The sequence below is a fragment of the Hyla sarda genome, chromosome 4 (assembly GCF_029499605.1).
Source record: "Hyla sarda isolate aHylSar1 chromosome 4, aHylSar1.hap1, whole genome shotgun sequence".
Lineage (NCBI taxonomy): Eukaryota > Metazoa > Chordata > Amphibia > Anura > Hylidae > Hyla > Hyla sarda.
Window position 1 is genome coordinate 77,286,306 of NC_079192.1, and position 19,913 is coordinate 77,306,218.

At 42.5% G+C, this 19,913-nt stretch overlaps 1 protein-coding gene across 2 annotated transcripts in view; it reads left to right on the top strand.

Moving 5' to 3' along the window:
- ANXA4 (annexin A4) overlaps window positions 1–19,913 on the top strand; it is a 68,571-nt gene that overhangs the window by 8,784 nt on the left and 39,874 nt on the right. Inside the window, exons 2-4 of one of the 2 annotated variants that reach the window (XM_056571436.1) lie at window positions 8,334–8,387; window positions 15,418–15,505; window positions 19,252–19,346. In XM_056571436.1, coding sequence (XP_056427411.1) covers window positions 8,379–8,387; window positions 15,418–15,505; window positions 19,252–19,346 — 192 coding nt within the window. In that variant the 5' untranslated portion in view covers window positions 8,334–8,378. Of the gene's footprint in view, window positions 1–8,333; window positions 8,388–14,560; window positions 14,687–15,417; window positions 15,506–19,251; window positions 19,347–19,913 lie in introns of those variants that run through there. The other variant, XM_056571435.1, reaches the window with a different exon arrangement.

The following is a 19,913-nucleotide window of genomic DNA, read 5'->3' on the forward strand; positions in this document are numbered from 1 at the left end:
TTTTTTTTTCTCTCTCTCTTAATCAACTGGTGCCAGAAAGTTAAACAGATTTGTAAATTACTTCTATTAAAAAATCTTAATCCTTCCAGTACTTATTAGCTGCTGAATACTACAGAGGAAATTCTTTTCTCTTTGGAACACAGTGCTCTCTGCTGACATCTCTGTCCATTTTAGGAACTGTCCAGAGCAGCATATGTTTGCTATGGGGATTTTCTCCTACTATGGACAGAGATGTCAGCAGAGAGCACTGTGGTCATGATGTCACCAGAGAGCTTTGTGTTCCAAAAAGAAAAGAATTTCCTCTGTAGTATTCAGCAGCTCATAAGTACTGGAAGAATTAAGAATTTTTTAATAGAAGTAATTTACAAATCTGTTAAACTTTCTGGCACCAGTTGACTTAAAAAAAATAAAAAAATAAAAAATAAGTTTTACACCGGAGTACCCCTTTAAGTGTCTCCTCTGTCCTCCACTCATTACCTGTATTAATGGCACCTGTTTGAACTTATTATCAGTATAAAATACACCCTTCCACAACCTCAGTCAGTCACACTCCAAACTCCACTATGGCCAAGACCAAAGAGCTGTCAAAGGACGCCAGAAACAAAATTGTAGACCTGCACCAGGCTGGGAAGACTGAATCTGCCAAAGGCAAGCAACTTGGTGTGAAGAAATAAACTGTGGGAGCAATTATTAGAAAATGGAAAACATACAAGATCACAAGAATGGTGAGCAAAAAAAATCCCAGAACCACACAGGGGGACCTAGTGAATGACCAGCAGAGAGCTGGGAGCAAGTAACAAAGGCTACCATCAGTAATACACTACGCTGCCAGGGACTCAAATCATGCAGTGCCAGACGTGTCCCCCTGCTTAAGCCAGTACATTTGGATGATGCAGAAGAGGATTGGGTGAATGTCATATGGTCAGATGAAACCAAAGTAAAACTCTTTGGTAAAATCTCATTGTGTTTAGAGGAGAAAGAATGCTGAGTTGCATCCAAAAAACACCTTACCTACTGTGAAGCATGGAGGTGGAAACATCATGCTTTGGGGCTGTTTTTCAGCAAAGGGACCAGGCCGACTGATCCGTGTAAAGGAAAGAATGAATTTGGGCCATGTATCATGAGATTTTGAGTGGAAACCTCCTTCCATGAGGAAGGGCATTGAAGATGGAACAGGGCTGGGTCTTTCAGCATGACAATGCGCACCGCCCGGGCAATGAAGGAGTGGCTTTGTAAGAAGCATTTCAAGGTCCTGGAGTGGTCTAGCCAGTCTCCAGATCTCAACCCCATAGAAAACCTTTGGAGGGAGTTGAAAGTCCGTGTTGCCCAGTGACTGCCCCAAAACATCACTGCTCTAGAGGAGATCTGCATGGAGGGAAGGGCCAAAATGCCAGCAACAGTGTGTGAAAACATTGTGAAGACTTACAGAAAACATTTGACCTCTGTCATTGCCAACAAAGGGTATATAACAAAGTATTGAGATGAGCTTTTGTTATTGACCAAATACTTATTTTCCACCATAATTTGCAAAAGAATTCCTTAAAAATCAGGAATTTTTTTTTTTTTTTTTTTGGTGTGTTGTGTCAACGAATTGAGCTCCATGAGCACTGAATGCTGTTGTGAACCTAGCCTTACAATTAATAGACCCCCCCCCCCCCCCCAACCAAAACTTTTCATGTGTCTCTATGATATATTAAAAGATTTTTCAAATAACAGGGATGTGTGATCTTGGGTATTAAGAACATTTGGCCATAGGCATGCTTGCGTTATCCGTCTCCTAATCTTAGGAAAATATATTTATCCTGATATTCATGGAATGCCTGTAGCTCTGCCAGATGGGTGGAGAATAGAGATCTGTTCATTCTCCAGTTCAGGGTTGGTGAATGATCTCAGGTTGGACATAATGTCAATGACCCATCTTTCTACCTCTCCTTGTATGAGAAAGTTTGGCAAGTTTGAAATAGAATATAAATCTCATGTCACAATTTACATAGCCAAGCAAAAAAAAACATGGTTGCTTCTTCCAGATTGCAGCTAGTTTAGGTTACTAAGGTTCAGATGTACTACCAGATAGTGCCCATGAATGTGACTGAACTTAGAGGTTTGCAGAAAGACAGACTTGAAAGGCTTCTTTGAGGGTGGCCTGTATTCTGTAAATGGCCTTGTAAAGCAACATCTGGGATATTTTTTTTTTTTAATAACAGAAAAACAAATGAAAAGAGGAAAATGATCACTAACAATTCTCAAGGAGTACCATCAACACTTTACAATCAAATTATCAATGGTATAGGTCAGTAATTCAAATAGGATGTGGCATACAGGACTAATATCATGTCCAATGTTATCTATTAGTTACGTTTATGCTATCAATGGAATAAGGTTCTTAGTACTAAAGTATCTAATCCACTACCTGAGAAAGAATTAAGTCAAGTGGAGAAATATGTACCTAATGAAATCTACCAAAATAGGTTAAATTCTCATATCCAAGAAAAAATGATACACAAGATTCATTGAACATCTAAGAATTTTATTTCCCTTCTACTTCCCAATACTTTTGCTTGTGTAAGGTGTGGCTCTGATTCTATGGAATTTCTGTATAAATAGTCAATGAAATACAAGTAGATGTTCACTAAATTGAATGTACAGGAGAGATCTATCACAAAATAAAACGTGACTTTTTTGACTAAATCCTTGCATCTCTCCAGATGTTCTTTACCACAGCGGAGGATTATTGCTGGAGTTGGAAATATTACCAGATGTAAATTACAGATAGAGGTCTGTGTCCTGCCTGCTGCTGCCACCAGGGAGCTTTTCCATTTGCTTATTCTAGTTTTTTATCATACAATTTTCTGCCTTGTAAATATATACTCTTGGGATTTAGCTCTGGTAGGGACATCAATGACAAATGCTACCTGTATCTCCCTACAAGTATTTTAGTGATACATTTACATGTGCTAATAATAGTGTCCCATGAATACATAGGGTTTAATGGGGTCAATTATGTGGTATAGATATGGTGTGTGTGTGTGTGTGTGGCAACATTCATTAAGTTGCAATCAAATCAGTCCAACACTAAGACTACCCGGCACTGTTACCTCATCTTTGGGAATATTAATCAAACTCCTGCAGCTGTTAGACCATTCCGGTGCTCACATATAAAGGTAAGATATATATATATATATATATATATATATATCTCCAATGTAGAAAAAAATGGAGCACTCACCCGGGCTTTTGCTAGAGAAAACTTCTTTATTGCATCAAAGAAATCTTTGCGTTCTCGTGGAGAGCGGACAGGAACAGGGGAGTGGGGAAGTGGGATGGGCGACGGTCCGTTATCGCGCAGACAGCGCTTCGTCAGGCCCCCGTCAGGGGCCTGACGAAGCGCTGTCTGCGCGATAACGGACCGTCGCCCATCCCACTTCCCCACCCCCCTGTTCCTGTCCGCTCTCCCGCACTCCACGAGAACGCGAAGATTTCTTTGATGCACTAAAGAAGTTTTCTCTAGCAAAAGCCCGGGTGAGTGCTCCATTTTTCTACGTCTCTGCATTGGATATATATTCATAGATTGCCGTAACATCAGGGATCTGGTGTCTGAGAGAGCATTTTTAAAGAAGTCCCTAGTCCTTGGTAGGTGAAGTGCCTAGTTACAGAACATATCTTTCATTGGGTCCTGGAGTTTCGGGTTTACTGTACTTCTGGTTTACTCAAAAGCTACGTGTATGATCTGCTTGTATCATACTATAGAAAGTCTACAGACCCTTTCACTGATTCTTCTCGACTTTAAAAAAAAATAATAATAATAATAATGTGTGTGTGTGTGTATATATTATATTATTATTTATTTTATTTTTTTTAATCATTTTTGGCCAACCCAATTTATTGATTGGCACAACAGAAAATTTGTCATCTAATGTATAGTCTTTTTTTTAATAATTTCATATTTATACATAACTTTTTAGGTTAAACATTTATCGCAACTAATATTCCCAAATATTTAGAAAACGTCTCCCATATTGGCCCATATTTACCAAGATTGTTGGGTTTTTAAAATCACTAAGCATTAGGGTTTTGCTTTCTATTTAATTTGCTTGTCGACTTGTTGTTTAGAGCATTTGGTTGGTTTTTGATGTGCACCTCCCTGTGTCCAGTTGCACAATTATGAGACACTTTACACTAAAATTGGAGGAAAAACCTTAGAAAATTTCTTTGGACATAAAACAAACAAAGCATGTGCACCCTTTTAAGGTTTCTGAGCTGCTTTATTGGTGTCAATTAGAGATGGGCGAACTTACAGTAAATTTGATTCGTCACAAACTTCTCGGCTCGGCAGTTGATGACTTATCCTGCATAAATTAGTTCAGCTTTCAGGTGCTCCCGTGGGCTGAAAAAGGTGGATACAGTCCTAGAAGACTCTTTCCTAGGACTGTATCCACCTTTTCCAGCCCACCAGAGCACCTGAAAGCTGAACTAATTTATGCAGGATAAGTTATCAACTGCCGAGCCGAGAAGTTCGTGACGAATCTAATTTACTGTAAGTTCGCTCATCTCTAGTGTCAATATCAGGACAACACTGACAGAAACACTTGAACTTGTTGGAAAATATTCTGAACATGCAAAATACCCTACAAAAAGTGTTGTCTTTATGTTATGTAAGTCTGAGCCAATCTGAAATCTAAGTCTTTTGTAAACTAAGGGACAACAGGAGACACTGACTGAGGCCCTATGGACAGGTGTAGAGGAAGGAACTGATCTTGGCAAATTATTAGCCACAGTAAATAAACAGATAAAGATAAACAAAAATGAGTCAAATTTAGAGAAAAGCTCCAGGATTAGTGTAAAATGCATTTGCATCCCTGAAAATGAGTCAGGAAGTTTATGTTCTTGGTGTATAGTGAGCGTCTATGGGGGCATGCAATGCACTAAACAAATAGGGAAGATGAGAGAAAAATGTTATTTTTGGGAGATTTGTGATGCAAATTGGTGTCTAAGTATTTTATTTAAATGATCTTCTTTAACCCTGTGGGGTCAGCATACCATCTGTTACATTACTTGTTCGTTTCCTATAATGTTGATGATCAGAATTTTACTGTAACTGGCTGTGGAGGATGAAGGTCAATGGAAGCCACGGGACAGAATGTGTGCGGATCTTATGTCATAACAGAAATATCTGCATTATACTGTCAAATCTCCGTTTGGAAAACTACAGGAACATTTCCTACAACACAGAAATACGCCCTCTACTATGTCCAGATGAACAAACATAACTTGTTTTTGGTTCTTGCAAACACTCTCACCGGTGTGCCCCCTTTAACCCACCCTCGCTGTATTCCTGTACTAACTGTACAACTCTGGTTCTTCTACTCTATTGGGGCATGTAGAGGGGAATCTCCTACAAGCATGTACTGACTTTATGCAAGTTGTGCTCTACAGGGAACCCATCATGTTCAACTAGCATGAAATAGAACAGGAGGAGCTAAGCAGATTGATGTATAGTTTAATGGTAAAAGATTATGTATAACATAGAATGTGTCGGCAGATAAGAACCATTCGGCCCAAGTAGTCTGACCAATAATCTGAATCCTATCAATAGTCCCTGGCCCTATCTTATATGAATGATAGCATTTTGCCTATCCCATGCATGTTTAAACTCCTTCACTGTATTTGAAGCGACCACTTCTGCAGGAAGGCTATTCCATGCATCCACTACTCTCTCAGTAAAGAAATACTTCCTGATATTACTGCATAAACCTTTTGCCCCTCCAATTTAAAACTTTGTTCTCTTGTGGTGATTTTTTCTTCTTTTAAATATGCTCTCCTCCTTTTCACCTTTCTTGGTAATTTTTTTTTTTTTTTTATCCTACAATCCATGTACTAGTTTAGTATCTCTTCTTCTAACTTCAATGTATCTATAACCTTCTGGAGATTTGGTATCTAGTCCTGTGCACAATACTCCAAGTGAGGTCTCAGCAGTGTTCTGCACAATGGCATAAGCTCTTCCCTCTCTACTGCTAATACCTCTCTATAAACCCATGAGCACTTCCCTCTCTACTGCCAATGCCTCTACCCATACACCAATGAGCACTTCCTTCTCTACTTCTAATACCTCTCCCTATACACCCATGAGCACTTCCCTCTCTACTGCCAATGCCTCTCCCCATACACCAATGAGCACTTCCTTCTCTACTTCTAATACCTCTCCCTATACACCCATGAGCACTTCCCTCTCTACTGCTAATGCCTCTCCCTATGCACCAGTGTTTTCCAACCAGTGTGCCTTCAGCTGTTGCAAAACTACAACTCCCGGTCTGCTGGGAGTTGTAGTTTTGCAACAGCTGGAGGCACCCTGGTTGGGAAACACTGGTGTACACCAATGATCACTTCCCTCTCTACTGCTAATACCTCCCTTTATACACCCATGAGCACTTCCTTCTCTACTGCCAATACCCCTCCATATACATCCAAACATTCTTATAGCATTCCCTGCTGCTTTTGACATTGCCTGCCTACCTTTTTAAATCCTAGTTTCTCAGATAACTTATTGCTATGTGGTGTGTGGGGGAATGAAGGAATGAACAGGGGTGTTGCAATGGAGTGTTGCTGGGTATAGGATTAACTCTTGATTGTCGTGACGCCAGGGTGAGGGCTTCCTCTAGCTATATCTGTCCTACCGCCACCCTTCCCAAGAGCGATAGGGAGGAATAAAGGATTTTCCACAACCGGAATTGTAATAAACTTGAAATAACTTTACTGCATATTTTATGCAAGATGCAATTAACAGTCTGTACAAGAGGACCGGGATTTAGGCTCCTCACAGGTTGGCTGGGACTTTGTAGGAAATAAGCTTTGATTCCTTTTGTACGCTGTTCCACTGAATTTAGGGTTATTTTTCGGTTCAGTTGTCACGTAGGATGGAGTTGGATTAACTCACGGTTTAACAAGGTGCTGAAGTGGTAGGCTTCAGGCCTAGATTGTCTTGTCACTGCGATAACAGATCTGCTTACTTGGCGATCCCAAGGGAAAGAGAGCAGGAGCAAAAGAGAAGAGAGCGATTATTGGATACAGCACCCTTATATACTGAAGGGGCAGGATCAAAGCTTATTGGTTCCCCAAACCTGTCAGTCCTAGTACAAAGCATTATGGTACATCACATGACCCAAAAGTCCTTAACCTTAGCATAACATGACCTAAGGTCCTGTACATTGATTACACTATAATAAAATATATTAAATATCTACAGTTTTAATGACATTAGGAGGCGACTAGGGGTTAACCCACTAAGAGAGCCCTATCAGCACAGAGGAACTCTGACTATGGGGACCCACGACTAAGGTACAGGAGCAAGTCCAGTACCGGGACACCACAGATTGAAATAATCAATCCTGTCTTAGCGAATGTGATCGCACACTGGACTCCTATGTCTGTATGCAGGCTCATACAATGAAATGCTGATTGGCATAATGCACTGGATTCCTAGTATGAGCAGGGATTATAATCAATAAACTATACATTAGAGCTGTATATAGCTTCCCACAAAGCTATATATCAGTCTGCCCAATAACATACCATAGGTAGGTTTGACTACATTTTCATGGTGATCGGTTCCCTCTTATCTTTGCCCCCCCCACACAGGAGGACTTGTCTAGCAGAGTTTTATATCTAAGGCTGCTTTCACACTATAGAAATGTCCGTTTTAAAGATCCGCTATAATGACCTGTTAATAAAACCATTAAAAAAACTGCTGTTAAACGTCCTTTACAAAATCCCATTATAGTCTATGGGATTTTTACATTTTTCAACCCGTCATAGCCCATTATTAATAATGGACGTTATTTTGTGATGAGAGAAGTAACGGGAGAAATGATACATGCACTATTTCTCCCGTTACTTTCTCCTGTCACAAAATAACGTCCATTATTAATAACTGGCTATGAAGGGTTAAAACGGATAATGTAAAAATCCCATAGACTATAATGGGATTTTGTAATAGCCGTTTAACGGACGATTTCGAGGGTTTTCAGAAGGGAACATTACAAGGGGTCTTTAAAACGGAATAATTTATAGTATGAAAGGGGCCTAAGCAGTATTCTTTATATGTATACAACCTAAACATTGGCAATGATGCCTCTTTCACAATATGGAGACTGGTTTTGTATAAATACAATGGCATAGGTCTAGATGTGTAGTGATAATGGATAGCTGGGTAACCATGGAGTATGTGACATTGCAGGCTGATATCTTTTTCTTGCTCTTTATTCTTTTAGCTGATCAGTTGTGGATTTAAACCTCCTGTTTCCTCTTTGTAATATATTTCTTATCTCCTTTTATTACAGCTGACATCTGTCTAATCTTCTGTGGAGTGCCATTAGGGGGAAATCATGGCCGCAGTAAGTATTCCCCATGTATCCCTTCCGTATGTTGTCAGATCAATATCTTTATTACATCGGCTGTAAATGAATTTTGCAGAGCATTGCTTCCACCTGCTAGAACAAATCACCTTTCATTGAATCTTCCAATGATCACCACAGGCTCATTTATAGTCATAACCTTCATTGGGTTGAAGTGACGCTCTCACTAAGATAAAATAGAAAGCTACATAGAAAGCTCTTATGAGTTCTTTTACTTGCTTATCCCGAACTAGTAGAGTTCCAGGTCTTCCTACCTGTGTGTTGGATAGCTATATTGGAGCTCTTTAGGAGACCATGCAACCCAGCTTTCCCAATCTCTTAAACCCCATTAGTAATAAGCTGCTCGTCCTTCCCACACTTCTCACTGCAGCTGTGCTGCTATGCCCTCTCCCTGCCCCGCACTTACTATTTTCTGCACCTGCCTGCCAGACAGTTAAATCATACTTTACCATGACATATGGTGGGTGGCAGGAAGTTTGAAACTCCCAGGCAATCTCCGCAGCCTGAGAGTGACACAATCAGGAGATGTATCAGAAGTCCTATAGACTTGCATGGGACTTCGGGTACATCTCTTGACAGTGTTACTCTAAGGCTGCAGAGATATCAGGACATTCCTAAACTCTACTTTGAAATATAAGAAACATATGCTACGTAATCCTTCCAAGTAGTTCTGAAACATCATATAGACATATACGGTATACACACATATATGTTGAGTTTTATATATGTATAGATTGATTTTGAGCTACAGTATATAGTGTTATCTTCACCATTCATATCAAATTGGAGCTTCTTGGAGTCTGTATGTAGTTTATCTGCACTTCACAGGCAGGCGTCTCAGCTCCCATAATGCATTGCTGTCTCTGGTAGCTTCAATGCAGAAACATTTTGAATTTATCTTTCTTTGAACAGAGAATAACACATTATATCATGAAAACAAATATAAGATAATTAAAGCAAAGTGTTTTCAAATTTGATGTGGATTTAAAAAAAATTGAGCTTTATTTTAAAGTGATAAGGCAAAAAAAAAAAAAAAAAAAAAAAAAACTATCCAAGTTGCTGTCCTATGTGAAAAACATTTCTTTTTAATATTGTAATGTGTGTGAAAAAAGGAAAATACTACAGATGTATTCTGCCTTTAAGACTCTTTTTACACTGCTCAAAAAATATAAAGTGAACACTTAAACTACACAACGTAACTCCAAGTCAGTGACACTTCTGTGAAATCCCACTGTCCACTCAGGAAGAAACACTGATTGACAATCAATTTCACATGCTGTTGTGCAAATGGGACAGACAACAGGTGGAAATTATAGGCAATTAGCATGACACCCCAAATAAAGGAGGGGTTCTGCAGGTGGTGATCACAGACCACTTCTCAGTTCCTATGCTTCCTGGCTGATGTTTTGGTCACTTTTTAATGCTGGCGGTGCTGTCACTCTAGTGGTAGCATGAGACGGAGTCTACAACCCACACAAGTGGCTCAGGTAGTGCAGCTCATCCAGGATGGCACATCAATGCGATCTGTGGCAAGAAGGTTTTCTGTGTCTGTCAGCGTAGTGTCCAGAGCATGGAGGTACTACCAGGAGACAGGCCAGTACATCAGGAGATGTGGATAAGGCTGTAGGAGGGCAACAACCCAGCAGCAGGACCGCTACCTCTGCAAGGAGGAGCACCGCATGTGTCCACTCAAATGGTCAGAAACAGACTCTATGAGGGCCCGACGTCCACAGGTGGGGATTGTGCTTACAGCCTAACACCGTGCAGGACGTTTGCCATTTGCCAGAGAACACGAAGATTAGCAAATTCGGCACTGGCACCCTCTGATCTTCACAGATGAAAGCAGGATCACACTGGCGGTGAGTCCGTAATGGTGTGGGTGGTATTTCTTTGGGGGGGCCGCACAGCCCTCCATGTGCTTGCCGGAGGTAGCCTGACTGCCATTAGGTACCGAGATGACATCCTCAGACCCCTTGTGAGACCATATGCTGGTGTGGTTGGCCCTGGGTTCCTCCTAATGCAAGACAATGCTAGACCTCATGTGGCTGGAGTGTGTCAGCAGTTCCAGGAAGAGGAAGGCATTGATGCTGTGGACTGGCCCGCCCATTCCCCAGACCTGAATCCGATTGAGCACATCTGGGACATCATGTCTCGCTCCATTCACCAACGCCACATTGCACCACAGACTGTCCAGGAGTTGGCGGATACTTTAGTCCAGGTCTTGGAGGACATCCCTCATCAGGAGCATGCCCAGGTGTTGTAGGGAGGTCATACGGGCACGTGGAGGCCACACACACACTACTGAGCCTCATTTTGACTTGTTTTAAGGACATTACATAAAGTTGGATCAGCCTGTAGTGTGGTTTTCCACTTAGATTTTGAGTGTGACTCCATATCCAGACCTCCATGGGTTGATAAATTTGATTTCCATTGATAATTTTTGTGTGATTTTTGTTGTCAGCGCATTCAACTATGTAAAGACAAAAGTATTTCATACGATTAGTTCATTCATTCAGGTCTAGGATAAGTTATCTTAGTGTTCCCTTTATTTTTTTGAGTAGTGTACATTAGTCGATTAGGGAAGAATTGATTGCTGATCTCTGGCTGTCCGGGTATGCTGGGAGTTGTAGTTCTGCAACAGCTGGGGACACACTGTTTGGAAAGCCCTGCTCTATGTGGAAACATCCGTGGGTAGTCAAGTAGCTCCCATTAAAATATTGTTAGTGAGACGAGACCAGTCACTGTTTACTGCTATCATTCACCAGATTGTGTTGAAAGATTCTGGACATGGCTTTAGTGCAGCAATACACACATATAGGCATATACGGCAGGGAAAACAAGCACTGAACACGTCACGGTTTTTCTCACTAAATGCTGTTTCTGTAAAACGTTCTGTAAATCTGTTACTCAGTATCTCATCCTGATCATGTACATGTAATTTTTGTTTCTATCACCTATATTTCACACAAAAAATAGCATATTACAGCTGCTCAATGTCTTTCTACATCTTGTCAAAGGGATCGGGCGTGTCCATCTCTTGCCTGCACTGGGATGACTTCTCCCCCCCCCCCCCCCCCCCCCCCCTCCCTCCCTCACTCTGCCTACAGCTTTTGCAAAACTACAACTCCCAGCATGCCCAGACATCCTTTGACTGTCCAGGCATGCTTGGAGTTGTAGTTTTGCAACAGCTGGAGGCACATGTTTGGTAAAACTCTGTGTTACAGCAGTGTTGTTGCAGGCTGTGTTCCTCCTGTAGCCTTGTCTCAGCCATTTGTGTCCATGACCCTTGGACACCCCCATACTGCTGTGGGAATCATCGGTGTCCCAAAAGGTATGGCTACCCCTAGTGATGGGTTTTAAATATGATTTTTTTTTTTTTTTTTTTAAGAAGTATATTAGAAAAAACGATTGTTTTGCCAAGATGTACAACATATAAGCGTTGCAAAACTACACCTTGGCAATTAAACCTCTTTGTAGGCAATCAATTGGGACTGAACCAGCTGATATTAACTTGCATGACGGGGCTTGGCTTCCCATGCCTTTTTGCACCTCCCTTTCTTCATGTGTTCAATGCTTTCTACCTGTGTCATTTCACATTATTATAACTTAATTTCTGAGCTTATTTGTTTTTGGTTTGTTTGTATGAATTACTTGGGTTGTTGCCAACATCTGATGAAACTTTCATGTCAATAGCACCTCTGGAAATATGGAAAAATAGTGACCTGTTCAGTACTTCTTTCACCCACTGTCACGATTCGGCAGGCTGGAGGTGGATCCTCTGTGCCAGAGAGGGATTGGCGTGGACCGTGTCGGTGGACCGGTTCTAAGTTGCTACTGGTATTCACCAGAGCCCGCCGCAAAGCGGGATGGTCTTGCAGCGGCGGTAGCAACCAGGTCGTATTTACCGGCAACGGCTCAACCTCTCTGACTGCTGGGATAAGCGCGGTACAAGGGAGTAGACAAGAGCAAGGTCAGACGTAGCAGAAGGTCGGGACAGGCGGCAAGGTTCGTAGTCAATGGTGGAATAGCAGGAGGTCTGGAACACAGTAGAGGTAACACAGAGTAGCTTTCTCAAGGCACAAGGCAACAAGATCCGGCAAGGGAGTGCAGGGGAAGTGAGGTATAAGTAGGGCATGGAACAGGTGCAAGGTAATCAGGGTGATTGGGCCAGGCACCATCATTGGTGCACTGGCCCTTTAAATCTCAGAGAGCTGGCGCGCGCGGGCCCTAGAGAGCGGAGCCGCGCGCGCCAGTGCATGACAGTCGGGGACCGGGACAGGTAAGTGACTTGGGATGCGATTCGCGGGTGGGCGCGTCCCGCTATGCGAATCGCATCCCCGCCGGCAATGTCAGTGCAGCGCTCCCGGTCAGCGGGTCTGACCGGGGCGCTGCAGGGAGAGAAACGCCGCGAGCGCTTCGGGGAGGAGCAGGGACCCGGAGCGCTCGGCGTAACACCCACTATATAAAACACGGAACCTGATCTAAATTTACATTGAACATGCCTATTTTTCCAGTTAATGGAGACTGAAAAACATACCCACTCTATTCCATCCAAATAGGAGTTGGGTATAGTGATAAGTGAGACGTCTTGTCTGTTATGTAGCACAAGATTCTGGGCACTGGGGATCTTATGACTGAGAACCAGGGGGATTCCTAATTATTCAAAGCAAAAACAAACTGGGAATCCCCAAGGAAAACTAATGCTGGTGATGTGAGATGGCAACCGCAGTTTATCCGGTATTGGTGATGCTGTGAGCTTCTGTATGTCCACATAGGACACTGGACTGCTTTATAGAAATGTACTGTGGTCCCTCAACATATGATGGTAATCCGTTCCAAACGGACCATCGTTTGTTGAAACCATCGTATGTTGAGGGATCCGTGCAATGTAAATTATAGGACAGTGGTCTACAACCTGCGGACCTCCAGTTGTTGCAAAACTACAACACGCAGCATGCCCGGACAGCAAACGGCTGTCCGGGCATGCTGGGTGTTGTAGTTTTGCAACATCTGGAGGTCCGCAGGTTGTAGACCACTGTTAGAGGAAGTTGTACTCGCTTGTCTCCGCCGCTCCAGACCGTCACCGCTGCCCGGGATTTCGCCATCCATCGCTGTCGCCGTGTCCCCGACGCTCCGTTAAGGCCTCTTCTTCCCCGGCATCCGCGCTCTCCGTCTCCGCCATCACGTCGTTGCGCACGCTGCTCCTATTGGATGGCGGGACGGCGTGCGCAGCGACGTGATGACGACGTTGGAGAGCTCCGACGATGCAGAGGATCCCGAAGAGGACGCGCCGGAGCCCCAAGGACAGGTAAGAGACATCACCGGAGCTCACGGGGCACCGTAAAGGCTATCTGGCGGCAGCTGAAGCAGTCAACGCTGCCGGATAGCCGTTTATGCGATGGCCCAGACATAAAAAAGCATTGTATGTTGATGCTGCGTTCAACATGCGATGGCCTCTGAGAGGCCATCACATGTTGAAATGATCGTATGTCGGGGCCATCGTAGGTCGAGGGGTCACTGTACTGTATAGCAAAGTTAAACTTAGTTGTATGAGCTGTAATGTGACACCGATCGCACAGTCTATACAGCCCACTCTGGATGCTTCTTATTCCATACACCTTGGCTGGCATTTATTTTTGTAGGTATAAGTGAAGCATTTTTTTTTTTTACACTATTTTTATTTTTTTGTATGCTGGTAATGTGTAGGAGCACCACATTTATTAAGTGGTCGCAGAGCATTTGATACATTTTGTGCAGGTCACATTTTCGGCAATTTCTCTCTTCGCATACACTAAAAAGCTAAGCTAAGTCTGAGCTGGTGTTGTTTTTAGAGACTTTTCAGTGGCTTTGCGCCTTTTTTGCACCTTTTCACAAAAAGGCGCAGTTGATAAAACCCTTCCATATCATGTGTAAACCAAAAGGCGCAAATAGACCCTGCTTGTGCCTTTTTTGTGCCTTTTCTAGACACAAAAACCAGTCTAAAGGCAATGATAAATGTCGGCCATTGCTTCTAGGGATATTGGGGCAGATTTATCAAAACCTGGGCAGAGGGAAAGTTGACCAGTTGCCCATAGCAACCAATCAGATCACTACTTTCATTTTTGAAAAGGCCTCTGCAAAATGAAAGAAGCGATCTGATTGGTTGCTATGGGCAACTGGTCAACTTTTCCTCTGCACAGGTTTTGATAAATCTCCCCCATTGATCTTCATAACCCAATGCTACAGAGTGCCTGCAGCTCCATGACCCTGCTATGTGTATGAGGCTAGGTTTCTACACGGTAATAACAAGTAAAAAAAAAAATAATGCCAAAGGAAAGAAACGCCAAGGCTTTAAAAATACCTTCTCCTCAAGACAACCCCTTTTTAATATTGAAGTGGGTTCTGATTCTGAAATCCTGGCCATTCAGTACATATCGCACTCATACACCCAGTCCATCTATGTATTAGAGCCACTGGTTTTATTTTTATATTTTTTAAATGAGAAAACCCTTCATATTCCCATTTGGGTCCTGAACCATGTCTTTAGGCAGTAATTCCCAACCAGGGTGCCTCTAGCTGTTGCAGAACTACTACTAGGCTGATCCTTCTCTTTGCTGGCATCATCTGTCAGGGGAGAGTTAAGAGACCCCCATACACATTACATGGCTGCCATTGGTTTGGCAGACACCTGTCTAAAATGTAGGGTGGCCTTATAGAGTTACAGCCTGGTCTCCCAGTCCTCTTTCTGAACTCACGAGAATAAACAAAGCAATGTTTGAGACTGAACTTGTTCTAACCAGGATTTCCTCAGTCAATTTGAGGTGCAGAGATGTAAGAATCTAATTTGTACTGAAAAAGAAACATTTCGTATACGGTAACTTACTTATCTGGCTTTCTGAAACTGTGAAAACATTATGTCATGTCTTGGGGCTATACTTCTGTAGCACGCAAATGTGTGACATCGGTTCTGCCACCTTTTCATGTTACGTTGGTTGTTTTTGGTCATTGTCTCACATGTACTAATTTGCAGGTCGGTACTAAGGGAACCATTAAACCTTACCCAAACTTCAACGCAGCGGAAGATGTCCAGAAACTGCGAAAAGCCATGAAAGGGATGGGTGAGTGCTAGACAAATTGGTATAGTCTGGTGAGCGTTGGAAAAAGAGATTTGTTGCAGTTTGCATTTATTTTTAATTTTTTTTTAGGCATATAGGAAACTGCATAATGTTTTATTGTCTTAGGGCTCGTTCACATGAGTGTATTTTTGTGCAGATTTTCCGCAGCTGATCTGCTGCTTATTTTCTGCTACTTTATTTTCTTATTGACTTACCAGCAAAAAGTAGCATCAGAAAAAAAGCTGTAGAATATAAGCAGCTGAAAATCCGCAGCAAAGTCCGCTAGTGTGAATGAGCCCTTAGGGTATGTTCACTTGTGCATATTATCTGCTGCAGAGTTTGCTACACATTGAAGTCCATGGCCAGCAAAAATCTGCAGCAGCAAATCTGTAGCAGATCTGCAGCAAAAATAAGCATGTGTGAACGTACCCTTACACTTATTCATAATGTTATCTTGGGGTTCTGTAGCTGGCATTATTATTAAGGGGAACTGAGAGCACCCCCAATGTTGACAGCCAGGACTTACATTGTTGGCCTAAGTCCTATATAACAGTTTTTTCCAACCTGCGGACCTTCAGATGTTGCAAAACTACAACTCGCAGCATGCCCGGACAGCCTTTGGCTGTCCGGGCATGCTGGGAGTTGTAGTTTTGCAACATCTGGAGGTCCGCAGGTTGGAGACCACTGCTATATAATGTTACTTTGATATGATATTGGAAGACAACAGTATGACAGAGTTGCTCAATGTACAGTACAATGCAGTGTTTCCCAACCAGGGTGCCTCCAGCTGTTGCAAAACCTTTAGCTGTCCAGGCATGCTGGGAGTTGTAGTTTTGCAACATCTGGAGGTCCGCAGGTTGGAGACCAATGCTATATAATGTTACTTTGATATGATATTGGAAGACAACAGTATGACAGAGTTGCTCAATGTACAGTACAATGCAGTGTTTCCCAACCAGGGTGCCTCCAGCTGTTGCAAAACCTTTAGCTGTCCAGGCATGCTGGGAGTTGTAGTTTTGTAACAGCTGGAGACGCCCTGGTTGATAAACACTGCATTGTACTGTACATTCAGTCATACTATTGTATTCCAATACCGATACTATATGGTATATAGTTATACAGGGCCTGGGCCAGCAATTGTAGTCCCAACTGTCAACATTGGGGGGTGCCCTAATTTCCCCTCATTTATAATGTTATCTTGGGGCTCTGTGGCATTATTAATCAATTGGTGTGTTAGTTTTGAATGGCTTATATTCAAGCTTTATGAATAAATATTATAGCCATTCACTGGAAATTATACAATGTAGTGACTGTGGCTTCCATTGTTATGGCAGCACAGACTTTGGCTAAAAATGTTATTGCAGCACATTGGGTGGCATCGTCATTATATCACTAGGGGGACTAAAAGTCATGGGGCCTATTCTTGTCCCCAGGTCTCTTTCTCATCTCCAGAAGTATTTGTATTTATTCAATGGAGTATACAAAGTTAAATTAGAGCTATAGCTTTATCATAGCTATACATAGAGAAGCCATGAGTAGTGTAAATTCTTATTGTAGTTCTGTGTATAGGTCAGGATGGCCAATAGATCAGTGTATACCGCCACTACTGTAGGAATGTGGGTATGAATGGCATCTGCACAGGCTAGTGAGCCTATAAAATACCACTGAGGCAGCATTAATATACTGTATCTATTGTCTCATGGTGCCAGTGTTTATGCCTCAGCAGTATTCTTAATCCGAAGAAGAACAAGTCTTTTAGTTAGGGATATTGGTTTTATCTAGTTAGTACATTTATTCTATAGGATAACATTTTTGATCAATAAATAAATGTAAGCAACACCTGACCACACATTATACGTTTGTCTGCCGCATCTCAACACACTTTTCACAACTAACATTAGGTAGTATACATTTTGATTTTGATGTACAAGCCCACTTGCCCCCTTATTTAAGTGGGTCCCTAACTAGAATGGCATGGAGCTGGGTGGTGATCACTACCACTGCAACACCAGTGCCCATAGGAGAAATGACCCAGTGGTCCAGCAGCACCACTACTGCCAGACTTAACCCACTGGCCATGGGCACTGGTTCTTCTTATGAGCATTAGTGTTGTGGAGGTGGTGGCTGCCACCCAGCTCCACACCATTCAAGTTAGGGACCCACTTGAATTTTGTGGCCATGAAGTAGCAATTGGGATTGTACAGTTTGATCAAAATTTATACAGACTACCGGATGTTAGTTTTTAATCCCTAGTGGACCCATGTTGTAAATGAATGCTATGGAGGCCAAGTACTAAGCGCACCATGACGTACATTTATGTAATGAACATGAAGCGAGTGCAGGAGCTGCTATCAGTAGCTAGGACCTAGCCACTAATGGCGGACATCAGAGATCATTCTGATTACCACCATCAACCCTTAAGATGCAGTGCTCAATACTGATCACAGGATCTTAACTACTAGCAGGGTTTTGTGAGACACTTTGGACCACTTATAGCTTGAAAGGTCCGATGAGTTAAGATGGCAGCTGGAGCTCTCCTTACCTGCTCCGTGATCTGCTTCTGAGGTCTGGCAGGCTATAAAAGTCAATCGACTGTTATTACTGATCATTGCCAATGCATAGCACTGAACAGTAATAGTAATGAAAAGATTGCTATAAAAAATCCTCTGAGGGGACTTATAATGATAGATATAATGTTATAATCCCGTATTGTGAATGGAATAAACCTATGTTTATAGGGGACAGAATAGGGCAATTTTAAGCTTACTTATTTTACTAAAGCAATACAGACAAGCATGTAAAGATGGCTATCATTTTAATTGTAATGATTCACAGAATAAAGAGAGCATGTCAGTTTGACTGTAAATATTAAACCCCCACAAAAAGGTGCAGAATTGCATGAAAGCAATAGATTCACGTATACTGTGATGTTTAGCCATGTCTGTGGTGACACACGGTGTATGGCGGGACCACTGGGTGTAGCGGTGTAGGTGGTGGGGCCAGATGGTATTAATCCCTGGGGCAAGATGTTGTTAACCCCTAGTGTTCATGGTTCCGGTACCCAAAAACCACTCTGGATCACGAACGGTATCTCCGCTATTCCAATGGCTAGTTAGTGAAAGAGTCCACAACCAGTTATGGTTTAACGGAGGCTTTACTGAGTTAAGACAGATGGAATTATCTTCACAGCTAGGCCAGATTCCCAGAGAGGTTGCCAGGAACCCAGAAGGACCTCGCAGCTTCTGGGGGTTGCTGGTTTCAGTAAAGACTGAGGTACAAGAGAGAAGAGAGCGAATTGTAATGGCCGCCCCTTTTATATAGTGGGGGGGGGGGGGGGGGGCTGGACTAAAGCCCATTGGTCAAGCTGCGGGTCATAGGTTAAGCTGGTGCTCTCTGGGTAACATCATGTGAAAACATAACATGTGACACCCCACAGGTCCTGCAGACATCTCACAGGTTCTTTGGACTAACTATACATTGTACTGACTATAATCCTATGACTATAAATGACGCTTAAAATAACAGCAGGGGAGACCCTGCAGGAGAGCCCCCAGGTCACTGAGGGACTTAACCTGACAGGGCTTAAGTGTAGTGCAGGACCATGTCCTGTACTGGGACATTACTTGGCTTTCTCCTTATATTTGTTGTACATTGTATAGTTTTTTGTTTGTGGGTTATCATTGAGGAAAAGCCCTAAGCTCCTTGCCCACCTCCTCTATCTTATGCCCCTCATTTTTTGTTATTTTCAGGCACAGATGAAGATGCCGTCATCGATGTGATTGCAAATAGGACTCTAGCTCAACGCCAGGAAATCAAAACTGCCTACAAGACCACTGTGGGAAAGGTAAGGCTTCATTGGTCTACATGGTACGGAGGGGATCATAGTACTTGTGTTTGTTTGTTTGCAACCAATTTTGCCAAAATAAATAAACAATCTCATCAGAGATTATTCAAAGACCATCTTTGAAATACCATTGAATATAGGGTTGCCACCTGTCCGGTATTTTACTGGCACAGGTGATATTTTGGCCACCCTGCTGGTATTTTTATATAAAAAATACCGACAATGCAATGGCCAGTATTTATCCAACCAATCCTCCAACTCCCAGAATGTTGCACCATATACTATATCAGTGTTTCCCAACCAGAGCGCCTCGGCTGTTGCGAAACTACAACTCCCAGCATGTCTGGATAGCCGTTGGCTGTCCGGGCATGCTGGGAGTTGTAGTTTTGCAACAGCTGAAGGCACCCCTGATTGGAAAACATTGACCTATACCATATACTACTATATAATCAAACATGCTGGGAGTTGTAGTTTTCATTTAGGGGAACTACTGAGCCAGAGCCTGTATCAGGGCATGCTGGGAGTTGTAGTTAGTAACTTACTGCAACTCCCGAATTTAATAAAAAA